The following is a 17,569-nucleotide window of genomic DNA, read 5'->3' on the forward strand; positions in this document are numbered from 1 at the left end:
TAATAAGATGCATATTCTGCAAAACTGAAATATCACCAAAACAAAATCCAACAGGAAAGAAAGAAATGTGTAAGAAAACAACGTGTAAAGAAACAAATACGAATTATCATGCTGATAAGAGACTCAAGGAAAAAGAAAAAAAAGCTCTATTGGCTGAGAAAAGAAAACTAGATTGTTCCAAAAAGATTTAAAAAAAACTGCAATTAAGATTAAACTCCTTGTGGGTCATGTGAAGTAATTTTTTGTGAAAATAAAAGTATAAGAAACTGAATGGATTGCCAGGAATGCTATAAATGGTACCACAATGCATGTCAAGGATTGGAAGAGGTTCCACCAAACATTTTGTTTGTAATACTTGTGAGAACGATTCTGACTATTATAAACTCATTCTTTGAAAACTCTTTTCATATCAGTCGCTATTTATTTCTATATTTGATTTATGTATTATCTTAGCATAATATATCTTTAAATATATTACTAAATATTACTTTTTCAAATGGCATTTCTATATTTAATTTTCAAAAAAAAATGCTTGGCCTGAGCATTTGTAAAAATTCACCCATTTGTCAGGTTTGAATCTACAAACTATTCTTTTATGTGCTTTTGTTTTGTTAGCACCACTTCACTTTATCACTTTTCCCTTTTTTCTATATCGTTTTTCTATATTAAAAAGACTGCACTCTTTTCAATATTGTTTCTGATCAAATTGACCAAGGCCTTTAGGCGTTAAGACCCACAACTTTGAATTTTGAATCTCTAACACAAATAGTCAAATTTCCAACTCACTTTCCAGACAATCTGAATCATTTATCTTCTCTGCTCGAGTAGGTTTTGTTTCTGATTCTAGTCAGTGCTCAGTTTCTCCACATTCACCCTTAGTTGCTTTTGATCACAGTTTGATCTCTCTAAAGTTATTATCTCATTCTTCTTCATCATCAGAATCCCCCTGTCATTGTACCTCTTACAACTACTTTAAAGCTGACTAGGACTCTTTTTGTGATTTTCTTTGTGATGGCCCTTGGGTAGAAATCTTCTGTCTTTCTGCTGACAAATGTGTTTCTAATGTAACTTCTTGGTTTTAGGTTGGTATGTAATCTTTTATTCTCTCTTGACGATTCCAAGTCAAGCCTCACTCTTCTCCATGGTTTTCCTCTCATTGTGCTACTGCAATTTCCAATCATAACTATTACTTCCATTATTACATTATTACTTATTATTTACTTCTATTATTGTCAAAACAGTTCTTTAGAAAACAGATGTCTGTTTACTATAGGAGTGTTCAATTTTGCTTTCCTTCCGAGAGAGTGGAAGTTTTTTAAATAATATGTTTTAATAATGAATAATAGATTGTTTTATTTATACAATTTTTTGCCGTTAAAGAAAGTTTAATTAAAATGAGTTTCCAACTTTACAGAAACGAAATGGATAGAATGAATAGTTACAGATAGAAATGGATAGAATTCAATTTAATTTCCACTTTCTGGAAATCGGAAGTAGATTGAATTCAATCTATTTCCGATTTCCAGAAAGTGGAAAGTGTTTAAAAATTGATCACCTTCTTTTGGTTTTTACATGATAATACTAATATAATATTACTTTTGATTAATGACCTTACTTCCCTACAATTTCAAATCACTTCCCATTAGGAAGTCATAAAAAAACAATTTAGTTATCTACTTTATCAATTTCCGAACACCTGGAGCTTATTAGATAGAAAAAAACTTTTATTTTAAAATTAAGAAATACAATTGTCTCTACTATTTGTTAAATGCACTGACTAGATTACGCTAAGACATTTATACATAATTATCTCTTATATACTTTTAACTAAACTATTTGGGCATTTATAACTAAATAATGCGACTCACCTAGCTATAGTCCTATAGGGCCTATATGATTTTGGAACAAAGACAAAACTTTGATAACTATAAACATTTTCTAAGATTAGGGTTTTAATTTAATGATGTTAAAATCTAAAACTTTTTTTGTCTCAAATTCTTATAGGATCCTATAGGACTTTTTGACTAGGGCAATTAAGCTAAAGTTAAATTGGTTTATTCTTAATTTTAGAAAATAAACATATTTATTGCCTTTTATTTTTTACATCTTTCCTTCCAACAAGGCTTCAAGCAACTACTATAAGAGTTGGAAGTTACTGGAAGAGAAAAGATGAAGTTTGTAGAGCAAGATAACAATTTACAGGCTACTTAAAAGATTGCAAATTATATGAATCAGGAAAGCAAGATAAAGAAAGCAAATTCCAGAGAACTGATGTCCGAGGAAAAAAACTAGACGAATAAGAGTTTTTGGAGCACTTAGAAACAGTCACAGTAAAAAAATGAGACTAAAATGAATGATAGTTAACGCAAGAGTGGATTTTAGTAGATGGCACAAGAGACGCTAGCTCTTTAGAGCAGTGCCCATTATAGTATTTGTAGAAAAGAGAAAGAGAAGCAATATTACAACGATGTAGGTATAATGGTGGCAATGACTCCAGGACTCTGGACTTAAAAACAATAAGTTTCAAGTCTCATGAATTTTTTTTCTTATAGCTGATCATAAGTCAACAAACATGTTTAGAGCTTCTGGACACTACAGACTTGGAAAAAGTAGAGATATAAAGCCGGAGTCCTTTTGGGACTCCTCATCCCTGGTCGTCAGCGAACAATGCCTTCTTAGATGTGAGAATATCTGGAAGATCATTAATATAAATTAAAAAGAGTATAGGGCCAAGGATTGAACCTTGAGGAACCCTTGAAGTAACGTAAGTAAGAAAGATATGAAGAAAAGTGCTGTTCATCGAGGAAAACTTTTATACTACAGTTGGAAAGGAAGGACTTAATAATCTTAAAGATGTTACCAGATACACTGTAAGAATAAAGCTTATGGAGAAGACCAGCATGCTAAACTTTATCAAAAGCTTTTGAAATGTCAAGAGCGATCGCCTTAACCTCTCCACCTCTATCTAATGAACGATAAAACCTGTTGGTTATTATTGTTGGCAAATCACCTGTTAAACGAGAAGATCGAAATCCATACTGATGATCAAAAGTTATTAGATTTAAGCTAAAAGTGTTTGTTAATTAAAGATTCAAAAACCTTGCTTATAATACAAAGAAGACTAATGGGACGATAATTAGACAAGTCAGATCACTCTCCAGAATTTTTGAAAATAGGGATAACAGATGCTGCTTTCCAGCATGCCGGAAAACAAGACTCTCATAAGCACTTGTTAAATTGTTTTGAAAGTATAGATAACAGCTCCGGAGAACACTTTGCAAGACTACAACAGGTATGTTGTCTAGATCACAAGCTGAAGAAAAGTCTAAGCCGGAAATCAGTTTTGATACAGAAGCTGGATTAATACAAATGTCAAACAATGAATCAACCTGTTTTATGGCTATATCAGTTAGAGCGCAACTAGTGGAATCAAGAGATGATATTGATTAAGAGTTCTTAGCGAGCAATTTAGCTTTGTCTTTAGGTGAGGTGACAAAGTCTGAACCATACAAGAGAGGTGGAATAACAGATTTGCCCTTTTCATTGATACTGATAAAGATTCTCCAGTCACAAGAGCCTAGTTTTTGTGATGAAATACAATATTTTATGACTTGAGAATAGCGAGCTTTGGCGTTAGCAAAACCTTTTTACAATGGTTTCTTGCAGTAATAAACAGACGTCTGTTTTCTGGAGAATTGTTTTGCTGATAAATATGGAAGTAACAGTTTCAATTGGCAATCACAGCAGCACAGTGTGAGGAAAACCATGGAGGAGAGTGAGGTTTGACCTGGAATCGTCGAGAGGGAACAAAAGATTCCATGCCAGCCTGAATCCACGAAGTTATGTAAAAAGCACATTTGTCAGCAGGAAGATTTTTAGGTTTCTATCCAAGGGCGATCACGAAGAAAATCACAGAAAGAGTTCCAGTCAACTTTAAGGCAGTTGTAAGAGGTATGGTGATAAGGGGATTCAGGTGATAAAGAAGAATGAGATATTAGTATTAGAGAGATCAAACTGTGATCAGAAGCACTTAAGGGTGAATGTGGAGAAACTGAGCACTGACTAGGATCAGAAACAAGACATAAGTCGAGTAGAGAAGGTAAATGATTTGGTTTGTCTGGAAAGCATGTTGGAAAGTTGACTACTTAAGTTAGGGATTGAGAAAGGCAAAAGTTGTGGGCTTTAAGGCCTGCAGAGTCACTGACACTAGATCCAAGCCATTTAGTGTGATGAGCATTAACGGCACCAACAACAATAATATAAAACCAATAATAAAAAGAGAGGGCTTGGTTTATTTGATCAGAAATAACATCCAAAAGAAGTGCAGTAAGATTGCTATTGATGACTTAATAATTTTTTTTACTTTATCAACTTAGAGAATAGAATTTAATTATATTATATACTTAAAGAATAGAATTTAGTTATTTATTTAATTTTAAAGAGTTTTTATTAAAAAATATAAATATAAAATAAATAATAAGGCTGGTATTTTAAAAATAGAAGCATTTGTTTACTTTTTGCTATTTTTGTCTTTGTAAATCGAATTCAAAATAAAAAAATATTTTAGAGGCCAAATGAACTACGATCTCATTTCCTACAGTTTATTTGAGTAATAAAATAATATAATATCTTTTTAATGCTTTTAAGGAAACATATAGTTATCCTTGCTCTTAAGTGATTATTTTACACGCCAAATCACAAGATAAACAATAACTGAGAAAAATAAACTTTTTTAGATAGGAAGTTTCCCTAAGTCCTTTAAGTTTTAAAAAATTTTATCAAGTTTTCCTATGTCAGCTAGTGCAGTTTGAAAGTATTGCATTATACCAGTGTCTTCTGTCGCAATAGAATTTGCTTTTAGTTAAGCAAACTTTATTCAAATTAAAGAAAGATGAAGCCTTGCATCAAAAAACTTAAGATTTACGTTATTTTTTGTGCAAGAAAAGCCCTATTTATAAAAAAGAAATCTTATTAAGTATAGAAAATTAAAAAAAAAATGTTAATTTTTTTTTTGACTTTTCAATGGGAAGTGATTAGAAAGTGCAGGAAAGTATGGTTAAGTTTAATTAATAGTAATATTATAAATTTAACTAGCTGTCATGACCCGTAAAATACAGGTTTTGGGAATCTATTCCGCACTGACTTTTTCTATACTTAATTTATAGTTCAATATTTTTTAGTAAGAGGTAGAAAAATAACTATATAGAAGTAGAAAAACTCATTGTTTACAATTTATACATAAAAGAAAAAAATTCTATTGTAAATAATTTTAAAAACTTTAACCATTTTGGTATACGTTGCTATTTATCAAAGGATTGAATATTAGTACCAGTCTAAATAATATTTAGAACATTGCTTAAAATGCTTGAGAACATTGCTTAAAATGAGTTAATTAATTACCATCGGTATAGAAAGTTCAAAAAACATGAAATGACTTAAATATGTGGAACAACGGACTTACCGTGACCTGTATAATACTGGTCATGATTAGTCTATTCCACATCGATCATTTTAATAACTTCACTTTAATTCAATAATTTTTTAAAAAGAGATAAGTTTAAAGTTCTTTGTTATGAGTTAAAGATAAATGTTCAATACTTCATAACTTCTAGAAATTTCTATTAAAAAAAAAAATTATAAATTAAAAATGGAGACAGGGTTATTTTTTTCTTTAATAAGTTTCTATTAATTGTTTTTTCAGATCTGCAGCTTATTAGGACTCTTGCCCCGCTAATTTTTTAAGAAAAATGAACTTTGTATGTAAAATCTTTTTCTATAAGAAAGAAAGTATTCTCTTTAATGCACTAACTTAAATAATTACTAAGCACATTAATAACTTAAGTATTTCTATCATGTTTTTAGATATTTTTAAAGCTGTTTTTAGAAATTTTAAAAAAATGTTTAAAAAAATTCTTTTTCTTTTGTTTATTATAGTATACAACATCTTTATATATATTATGCATAAATATCTATAAGCCTTTAAAAATGTTTTACTTTGTATTCTATAATCTACAAGCCTTTAAAAATGTTTTACTTTGTATTCTAAAAAATTGGAAAATATTTTGAAAAAATTAAGTGTAAACAAAAGGATTTGAACCCATGCGAAGCACTTCAATCGCTTTGGTTGATTAACCAACTACATAAATACTAATTATAGATGCAGCTTTTTTTATTCACCACTCTCTCTCATCATACTTTACTTTCTACAAGATCCACCTTCTATATCAAAAATATATATAAAAAGGAGGGGGGGGGGGTGTTATAAAAGCATTTATTGCAAAGATAAAATAGCTATCACACAAAATAACAAATCATAATAGCTATCAGTGCAAACAAATAATGTAATTCGACCAGAAAATAAAATTATTCTTACCTTGATTGCAAAAAACTAATTTCTTTTCAAACTGTTAGCTAATGATCAACAGTAATTTTAAAATAATCAAAGTCTACAATGTTAAAACCATATTTTAACAGTAGATAAAGTAAACATATGATAGTCAGTAGAGCATCAAAGTAGAACTAAAGAAATAGAATAACAACTAAATTTAAAATGTTTTTAATACATAATATTTGCAGTTAACATAAAAAATAACTCTACTATCACAAGAAAACAAAGATAAAGTTGTAAGTAAAACGAACAAAAAATCAATTTGTTTCTCTGCGCAGCGGCCTTGTTCGTCAAGGTTTGTGTTTCGCAGTTATAGAGTTGAGAGAGGGTTATAACCACAATTAAGTAGCCTCCTTATCTGTAGTGGCCTTCTGGGCCTTTGGGAGGTGAAATAAAAAAAAAATAAAAAAATTAGTAAAATGTTAATTTTTTATAAGTATGATCTTTTTAATTAAAAACAATGTTTTCTTGAACAGGTAAGAATACATCGATAAAGAATACACACAGTGAAAAATTAATTCTTAAGTTCTTTCATATTGTAAGTACGTAATAGACCTATGAATACCTATTAATACATGTGATTACTGGTGATTATTACGAAAATAATTAACTGCAATGTGTTCACAAAATTTAAAATGACAATATATTATTTTGACATTGAGAATCATAAACACTGTCACAGCAGCTCTTGAATCATTTTTTATTTGCTGACTTAAATTTTGACGTTTAGTGTAAATACAAAATGTACAACTTTTCAACAAATATTTTTGTAAACATTTTCTTTCATAAATTTTTTTTCATAAATTTAAATGTTTTTGTAAACATAATCTTTAATTAAATTACTATTGAAAGAAAAAAAAATTGGTTTTAAAAAAAAATTTATTTATTTACAAAAAAAATTAAAAAAATAGATCAATAAAAATATAGATCAATAAAAATATTCATATTAAACTAAAAACATTCAATCACCTCTTCTATTTGTAGATCTAGTTAGTTATTTCCCAGTTATTTCCCAGATGTAGTTAAGTATGCCCCCTCTAACTTCTCCAACTTCACTTTTGGTAGGGGTAATTCCTTCCCTTTAATAAACAGAGGGGAAATCTTATTGCCTATTCTAGATATAAAAGACTTTTTTTAGAATTTTATTTAAACAACCTATAAGTAAATGTATAACTTCATTACATTAAGATAAATACAAACTTTAAAACTGAAGATAAAGATAAATTATAAACTTATATAAAACTTACAATATGTGATAAGCTATGACATTAACAATTAAATATTGTTATTCATTTATAAACATTCTGTACAAAAAAATTTGTTGAATTAGAAACTAAAAAAAAAGCAAATTTATTAAAAAGTAAATTGGAAAAATTTTGACACTGTACTAAATAATTAGATCCATATAAAACATGATTGAATATCTAACAAAAACAAAAGCAGTAAAAATAAAAACAACATATCTAAAATAAGGTCATCTTCAGCTTCTATAAAATTAACTAATTGTCTAGAAATAATTTCAACACATCACCTACAAAACAGAACATGTTTCCTTAACTAAAACATTAAAAACTTTAGTAACTTTAAATACAGATTGAAAAATTACAAAATATACATACAATTTATAAATAAAAGTATATTCAATAATTATAATATTTATGATAATGATAAAAGAAATATTCAAAGATATTTCAGAGATTTATGAAAGTTAAATAAGAAATTTAAATACTTACATAATACTTACAGGTTTATAAGAAATTTAAATGCGTCTACAGTGCCTCGTTAAAGAGTTAAAGGCGTTTTAGTTGACTTAAACGCCTTTAACTTATAATGCACGAATTACACTATTTTTATGGTTTTCTAAATTCTGTCATTGTGTAGCGCACTTGTTTTAGAATGTTTAACGGGGGTGTGAAAAAATAACTGTAAAACTCTAAATTTCCTTATTATGTTAATATTAAATAGTTTTAACTTTTAATTATTTTTATAAATAATGAATTTTATAAAATGGTTTAATTTAAATATAAAATTGAAATTTTTAATTATGTTCTTATTAAAAACATATTTTTTAAACCCCATTACCGTTTTGAAAAAGTTAAGGTTGTTGCATGGCAAGTTCAAATCATTAGCTTGCTATAAATTTTATATTCTATATATAGACATGTTGTATACTCATTTTTGTTTCACGAACTCAACTTATTTGTAAAAAAAACTTGAAATGTAAAGCAAAAATGACATAAGCAGGCCCGTAGCAACCAGTGGGTCAGCAGGGGCATTTGCCCCCTCCCTCCCTCCTCCCTCCCCAATAGTTTTTAAGATAAAAAATTTTGAAGTTAGTTTTTTAAAAAAGCAAATGATTACAAATTAAGATATAAAAAATAAAAAAAGATCTAATTTGTTCTTAACCATGACACATACGCAACAAATATCCATCCTAGAATTTTTAGCTTTTTAAAAAAATCTTTTTGTTTGTTAAAGTGCATAATATCGCTAGACATGTTTGTATATTTTATTTATAAAACTTTATAAAACTTCACAAGTATTTTGTATTTTGAAAATTTTAAAAAATTAAAAAAAAAAGTCGCTGGTGGTTGGACTCAAACCACAGCTTTTTTGTTCAGAAGTTCAGCGTGCTAACCACTTGGCCATGCTGACACATAGAAATTTTAAAACTATATAAAAATTGTTTTTAACAGAAACAAATGCTGTAGATCAAAATATAAGGAGGGGTTGACACAATGCAATTTTCAAATAAAAGTCAAACTGTACAACTTGATATGTAAATATGTTTAAGTATGTTTTAACATTATATATTATGTAGTTTACGTATGTACAATATAAATTACAAGTTCGCTCACGTTTTCTTATATAACAAAGCTGAGACTCTTTCTCCCCAATACCTCGGTTGCTATGGCTGCCAAGAGTTTTGTGTCAAATACATTCGAAGGGACACTACTACTACTACTAAAACTATTAAGTTTGGCACTAATATGTCATGTAAAAACCTAAAGAAAGTGATTAATTTTTAAATATTTTCCACTTTCCGGAAATTTTAGTAGATTGAATTCAATCCATTTCCACTTCTGAAAGTTTTAAACTTCATTTTTTTGCCTTTAAACAATTAAGTATAACTAAATAAACATTTTCCAATATAAATACATTTAATTTATGAACACTTTTCAAGTCAGAGAAAATTACTATCTGTAACTGGTTAGAAAGCGAAATTGAACACCCCTAGTTTACTATTGCTAGAAAAATGGTTTTGTCTAATGTTAAAGCCCACTATTCTCACGTCACAAAATCTTCTTTCTTCCAAAAAGCAGACTCCAGAGACTTCTGGAGAATCTTTTGCATTCTACCTGATATAGTCGACAAACAGGTTGATCCATTGTTAAACATTTGTTTCACTCCAGCTTCTGTATCTAAAGTGATATCTTGCTTAGACACTCTTACAGCTTGTGGTCCAGACAACATACCTGTTATAGTCTTGCAGAAGTGTTCTTTGGAGCTGTTGTTTATACTTTAAAAACTATTCAACTAGTGCTTATTAGAGTTTTGTTTTCCAGTTCTGGAGAGCGATTTGACTTATCTTACTACCGTTCCATTAGTCTTCTTCCTATCATAACAAACACTTTATCTCGCATCTTGAATCTGATAACTTACTTTCTGATCATCAATATGGATTTTAATCTTCTCATTCTACTGCTGATTTGTTAACTGTAACAACTGATAGATTTTATCGTGCATTAGATAAATGTGGAGAGGTTTTGACTATTGCTCTCAATAATTCTGAAGTTTTTAAATTTCTAAAGATTGGCACGCTGGTCTTTTCAATCTGATCTTTCGTGGAAACCATATATCAAATCCATTGCAAAATTAGCATCTCTTAAGGTTGCATCTCTTTATCATGCTTGCAACTTTCTTACTCAGATTCTATTCTTTATCACTTTAAATCTCAACTATGTTTTATTATATAAAAAAATCTCTTTTTATGGAGTAGTGTTGCCATTTATGGTGTGGATCTTTGAATAATGATCTTTCTCTTAGACAATTTGCAAAAATGCATTGTAAACATAGTTGAGCTGCACTTCATCTTCAACCATTGTCACATTGTCGTAATGTTGCTTCTCTTTCTCTTTTCTATAAATACTATAATGGTGCTGCTCTAAAGCAAGTGTCTCTTTTCTTTTTTTTTTCATTATCTTCACTTCCAACAAAGCTGCAAGCAACCACTATTAGAGTTGGAAGTTACTAGATGAGAAAAGATGAAGTTTATAAAGCAAGGTAACGATTAACAGATGACTTAAAAGATTTCAAATTATATGAGTTAGGAAAACAAATTGAAGAAGACAAATTTCAAAGCACTGATGTTTGAGGAAAAAAAACTAGATGAATAAGAATTTTTGGAGCATTTAGGAACAGTTACAGTAAAAGGATGAGACTTAAATGAATAACAATTAACACAAGAATGAATTTTAGTAGATAGCACAAAAGAGGCTAGCTTTTTAAAGCAGTGCCCATTATAGTATTTACAGAAAAAAGAAAGAGAAGCAACATAACAACGATGTAATAATGGTTGAAGGTTGGCTGCAAGAACAAGTCCAACTATTTTACTCTTGTGCCATCTACTACTATTCTTGTGTTATGCAGTTAAGTCATATCCTTTTACTGTGACTGTTTTTAAATGCTCCAAAAACTCTTATTCACCTCATTTCTTTCCTCGAACATCAGTTCTTTATAACTTGTTCCTTTCTCTTTTTTTGTTCTGGTTTATATAATTCGCAATCTTTTAAGCCATCTGTTTATCGTTATCTGGCTTTATAAACTTTATCTTTTCTCTTCCAGTGACTTTCAACTCTAAGTGGTTGCTTGCATCCTTGTTGGAAGTAAAAATTTAAAAAAAAAAATTTATTATCTATTAAATACTATATTATATTGAAAAAAGGAGCTTTGGAGTAATTAAATATAACACAATGAATTGGATTTGATCTTAGCACTGGGCAAAGGAAGATCCATGGTGTTTGACATTTGTATGCTCCAAACGCACCAAGTTGGGCATTTAGAGCAGGGGTTTAATCTCCTACACATGTATATAATGTCGGCCATTGGGCAAAATTAAGTTCACGTGGGCGAGGTTAGGTTGTCCCAAAAAACAACATTTTTGAAAATAATCTGCTCCCACCCCCTAAATGTATTCTATCTAATACAAAAACATTAGATTTAAAATTTTTTTGAATAAAAAATATTTTAAGAGGTCCCTAATATTTTCAAAAAACAAATTTTTCAAAAATATGTCAACCTGGTACTCAAATGAGGCAAGATTATATAAAATTTCAAAAATAATATAGATTTCAAATATAGAATTGTTATTTTTGGTCTTATTACATGAAAAATTACGTTTTTCTAACAAAAAACGTAAAAATGCATTTTTTATGTCTTTTTATGACAATTTTGATAAATAAGCTAAAAATTTTCCAAATTAAATATTATTTTTGAAATTTTTATATAATTTTGCTTCATTTGAGTACCAGGTTTACATACTTTTAAAAAACTTTTTTTTTGAAAATATTTGAGGGTCTTGAGAAACCCCTTAAAATATGTTTTATTCAAAAAAATTTTAAACTTAGTGTTTTTGTATTAGATAGAGCACATTTAGAGGGTGGGGGCAGATTATTTTCGAAAATGTTGTTTTTTGAAACACTCTAAGCGAGGTTCAGTGCTTTTGACACCCTTTACAATTTTTAATGTTAATGTTAAAAACCCTTATAAAAGTTAGAACAGTTGGCATAGTTTTTTAGTGCAGATGTGGGTGAGGTTTAGTGCAGATGTGGGTGAGGTTTAGTGCAGATGTGAGTGATGTTTGATTAAATTACCCTAATTAAATATGCTATTAAACATTTTTGAACTTTTGTCAAAGTATTTAATTTCTAAGCAAACAAATACTTAAAATGTAAAATAGTAAACAAATACTACATTTTTATTTCTGTATATAAAAGTAAAACAGTTTTTTGCTGTAAAAAATGATAAAATAAAGTGTAGTGAAAAAAGTTTTTTCAGGGATAGAAGAATTTTGTAACATCTAAAATATTTTTTTTTTTTTTTTTTTTTTTCTAAACCATTTTACCACTTAATTACTATTTTCAAATGTACTTTTAGGTTACCATCATTATAATATATTATTTGTACAATGTTTGTCAGTTAAAATGCCTTTGAAATGGTGCTTATTGAGTATTTATGATGCAATCAAATATTTATGATGTACTTAAGTATTTATGGTATAATCAAGTAATTATGGTGTAATCAAGTATTTATATTGTAATCAAGTATTTATGATGTAGTCAAGTATTTATAATTTAATCAAGTAATTATGATATAATCAATTATTTATGATGTAATCAAGTATTTATGACATAATCAAGTATTTATGATGTAGTCAAGTATTCATGATGTAATCAAGTATTACAAGAAGGCTAATAACTTGTATATTAATAGTAGTAATAGTTTAAATATTTTAAAAGTGTTAAATTTTTTAAATTATTATTAAATTTTATTTTAAAAGTTAAAACAAATGTTAGTGTTAGTGTAATTACTACAATTATATATAAGATATAGATAGTGTAAATAAAATTACTACAATTATATATAAGATTTAGATAGTGTAAATAAAATTATATATAAGATTTAGATAATACCATAAAAGCAATGAGCAAACTTTATAGAAGTGAGCTTTGTGCAGTTGAGCTGTTTGTTTTGTGGTGGTGGTGGTGGGGTTGCTTTGAGGTAAAATAAAGCTTCTTGTAATTACTTGACAGTCAAAAACAAAGTGGAAGGTTTTGTTTTCTAAAATAAACAAAAATTAATTAAATATTTTAAAATGAGCTGAAAACAAATATAAACTCATGTTAAAAAAATTTTTTTTTTTTTTTTTTATTTTTATTTTTTTTAAATCTTTTGTTTCTGTTGCAGGTTGCATTGAAATGAAATCATTTTTGGAGGCATTAGATGAAAATCCAACAAGATATCTTTTCAAATTTATATATAGTTATATGTATATTCACAGGCCTTGGTATTAGTAAATGCGAGCTGCTTCTCTAAACAACTTTTTACGAGAGCTTTTGGTTTTTGGGCTGACTATCTGTTTAATTATTATTAAAAAAAATAAATTGCTTATTAAATATAAATTTTAATTTTACGCTTGTTACAAGCATTTGCTTGTAATGTTATTGTTAACAGAATATATGTATAACAAGTGTTGTTTATTGCTCGGTGAAAAAATTCCTCTGACAATTGTTTTTTTTTAAGTTTTTTATGCTATACATTTATTTATTAGAACTTAACTGAAAATAAACAATTGTAATTTTAAAAAATAATCACTCTGAAACTGGAACTTTTTGCTTTTTATTTATTCAATGTAATTTGCACAAGAATTTTTAACTATTCTAATCAATATCTAAAAATAGAGAAGAATAAAAAGTTAATATTTATGAAAAAATTATAATTTTCCTAGAGCCATAAAATGCTCCGGTAAACCACATTAGGGAAGTGTGGGATATATATATGTATATATATATATATATATATATATATATATATATATATATATATATATATATATATATATATATATATATATATATATATATATATGTATGTATGTAAATTATGTTAGTGTATTTTACAAATAGAGTGCTCAACATTCTTAAAGAACAGAGTAATAATAAATAAGTTAGTAAAAAACACTTATCTAACTTTTCCTTCTACTTGAAGTTTCACCATTGCTGGATCATCAGGAAGAGTTACTAAATCTCAAAAAAAATTCAATTTATAGAAAAAAATATTTTACAGGAAGTTATAAATTATAAAAAAAATTTTAATTACTATGTTTTTTTGGTTTACGGGAAGTTACAGAAAGTAATTATTAAATAAATATCTTTGGAATGGAGATTAATTTGGTCATTTGTTTTTATAATTTTTAAAGAGGTATTTATTTTCGTGCCTACATTTAGAAATTAATTCAGATTTTTTATTTAATAATTTTTCCGGATTTAAATGATTAATTATTTCAAATTTTTTTTGCTAACATAGCATACATTTTTTGGAAATGTTATTATAGGCAGGGGCAGATTTTAGAATAGACCATTGTAAATTAAAATTTTTCTTTTTTTCTTTTAAATCCAAATATATTTTGACAGCATAGTCTCTTTTGAATATTTTTTGTGTTTAAACGATTGTTTGTGGTTGGCATAACGTTTTTTCCATTCGCCCTCGGTTAAGCCAATATATTTTGTGAGGTTATTTTGTGAGGAAACAATGCACTTGTAAATTATATTTTTCGAAAGGCATTTTCCATTTAAAGGGCAATCTATTTTTTGTTTACAATTACAATAATCAGTGTTTTTTTCTTTTAAATGTTCAATTTTATTAATTAACGCGTAGTTGTGGCCTTTTATAATTCTTTCTAAATTTTTTGTACAACTATAACTTACTTTAATGGTATTTCTGTTAAAAATCTTATGTAATTTATTAGAGGGAGGAAAATGTTTGTCTACTAAATTTAGAAAAATTTTTCCTATATTTGTTGAAACATTTTTGTTGTACAGGGGGTTGAACCAAATTATGCTTCTATTTCTACTACGCTTTTTTGCAAAAAAGTTAGATAAGTGTTTTTTACTAATTTATATATATATATATATATATATATATATATATATATATATATATATATATATATATATATATATATATATATATATATATATATCATAGTTTATAGACTTAACTGGTTTGGAAACTCCGTAAAATCTATTGTTTAACATTTTGACACAAAAATAGAGCGTAAATGAAGCGTGACACAAACTTTTTAACGGCGTTTATTGCTAAGTGATATTGCAAACAGATTATTCCTTTATTTCACAGATTATCTGTAGTGATTATTTATAAGTGATTTTTTTTGTACATCATTGAACAGTGTTGACCGAACAATGATTAAACTTCACCGTTATATGTGTGGAGATATGATTACTCCTGTTATTTTTAAAACAATAAATTTGTATGCCAAATATAGATACATATACTTTGTAGCAGAACCACCACACCTGATGAAAACTGCTCGAAATTGCTTATTAAACTCTGGCGCAGGAAAATGTACACGCTACTTGTGGAACAATGGAAAATACTTACTGTAGCAGCACATTACTCAATTGTATTATGAAGATTTAGACAATGGTTTAAAACTTATGCCTAAGTTAACTAATGAGCACATACACATAAACTCTTACTCTGCTATGACTGTAAAACTAGTTACCCAAATTTTAAGTCAAACCGTAGCATCTGTTTTGAAAACCTTTGGAACTGAGGAACATAAATAGACAGCTAGTTTTTGTGAAAAAATGGACATGTTTTTTGATTGTGTTAACAGTAGATCTCTTGAAGAACATAAAATTAATATAAAACCTTTCCTTCAAAAATACACAGACCAAAATGATTTACGATTTAATTTCCTTTTAAATTATTTTTTGGATTATTTTAAAGATTGGAAAAGATCTATAGATGAAAGAGTGGACAATACTTCTAGTTGTCAATACTCTTATGAGGCTAAGGCTAAAATGTTCATTTCACATCAGACTCATGAAGGCTTAATAATGACATGTAACTCAATTGTGGAAGTTACAAGGATTCTGTTAGCAGAGGGTATGTCTTATGTACTTACTAATAGATTTTGTCAAGATCCATTAGAGAAATATTTCAGTGCTCAAAGACAAATAGGGCGACATTCAGATAACCCTGATGCTAAACAGTTTGGATACAATTCTAATGCAATACGCATCCAAAGAAGTGTTTCGCTTAACACTGGAAATACTAGAGGCTCTTATATAAAAAAAAAGTCTTGGATAAATGTGTCTGAAGATCTTATACCAAAAAGAAAGAGAAGAAAACATGATTTACAAACTACTTATATTATAACAACTATTTGTATTCAAAACTTTTATAAAACTACATATATATATATTATTTGTCTTTCAGTTTATGTGATTGTTTCATATTAGCACGTAATCCTTTTTTAGATAGTTCTCCTGTTGTTTTTTTTGCTTTGTGTTTATTAACAATGTCTTTGACAAGTGAATGACTTCGAACTCTAAAAAATAATAACAGTATTGAACACAAAACTGTTATTGTTTATATAGCAGTGTCATTATTTGTTCGAAAACTTTGGATTTTTTTTTTTAATTTGTGGATGCAGTAACCTCCTAGATATTGCAAGCCATACTTTTCCCTTTCACATATTGTTTGTCTACATGATATCTTTTTATCACTGACACTAGATATATTAGCCCTATAATAAGATGCTATGCTGTCAGCAAGTTTGCTTAATAATAATGTAGCAGTATCTTCATATTCAGCATCACAATTAAAAATTTGCCTACTGTTGATTACTATTCTGCCAAAATAATCAGCATAAAACTCATTCAAACTTTTTAGAGAAATTTTACTACAAGTTTCAATTATTCTATCAAACTGAATCTCATCTTTTATCTGGTCAATCTGAAATTTTTTAACAACTTCAATTATTTTGTCACCATAAATTGAGCTTTCTATAATCTTGCAAGACACTTTTTTTAGTAGTGAGAACAAAATCTCAGTGTTAAAAAGCTGGATTATTAGCAGGTTTATCAACGATAATATTGTTGGGGTGCTTTTTAGAGATATGCAATTTCAGCCCTTCTTTACTTCTAAAAACTTTAATGCATACATTACATGGGAAGGATCCAGGGCTAAGCTAAAAATAGTTTTAAGTAAGATATATGTTTAAAAAACAAAATATAATCAGTCACCCAATTGCTTATCTTTCGCTTAATTTGATCACTAATAAAAAAACCTAAAAACAAATGTTTGTTTATGCTACGTAAAAAATTTACATAAAGAAACATTTTTCACTTTTTTATCTTACTCGGAAAAAGTACTAACATCTTCGACAATAGCTTCAGTATAATTTTGAAGTTCAATATCTTTTTCAAAACTTTCCAATAGCTTTATAAGGTCACTATTACAAAAATAGTCATCGTCTTCTCTCTCTGAAGCCATAGTAAATTTTTGTACTGTGCACCGTCAATGTCACGTGATCACAGCGTTCACCTTAATGAGTTTTTTTTTTTACGCAAAACACTGAGTTTCCAAACCAGT

At 28.0% G+C, this 17,569-nt stretch overlaps 1 protein-coding gene across 3 annotated transcripts in view; it reads left to right on the forward strand.

Moving 5' to 3' along the window:
- LOC105844149 (palmitoyltransferase ZDHHC14) overlaps nt 1–17,569 on the forward strand; it is a 70,653-nt gene that overhangs the window by 23,379 nt on the left and 29,705 nt on the right. For all 3 annotated transcript variants that reach the window (XR_010639820.1, XM_065802300.1, XM_065802299.1), the window contains exon 6: nt 13,355–13,406. Coding sequence is in view for 2 of the 3 variants with exons in the window: in XM_065802300.1 (XP_065658372.1) it covers nt 13,355–13,406 (52 nt within the window). In the remaining variant the exon portion in view is untranslated. The remainder of the gene's footprint in view (nt 1–13,354; nt 13,407–17,569) is intronic.

Source organism: Hydra vulgaris, chromosome 08, assembly GCF_038396675.1.
Source record: "Hydra vulgaris chromosome 08, alternate assembly HydraT2T_AEP".
In the NCBI taxonomy this organism is placed as follows: Eukaryota; Metazoa; Cnidaria; class Hydrozoa; order Anthoathecata; family Hydridae; genus Hydra; species Hydra vulgaris.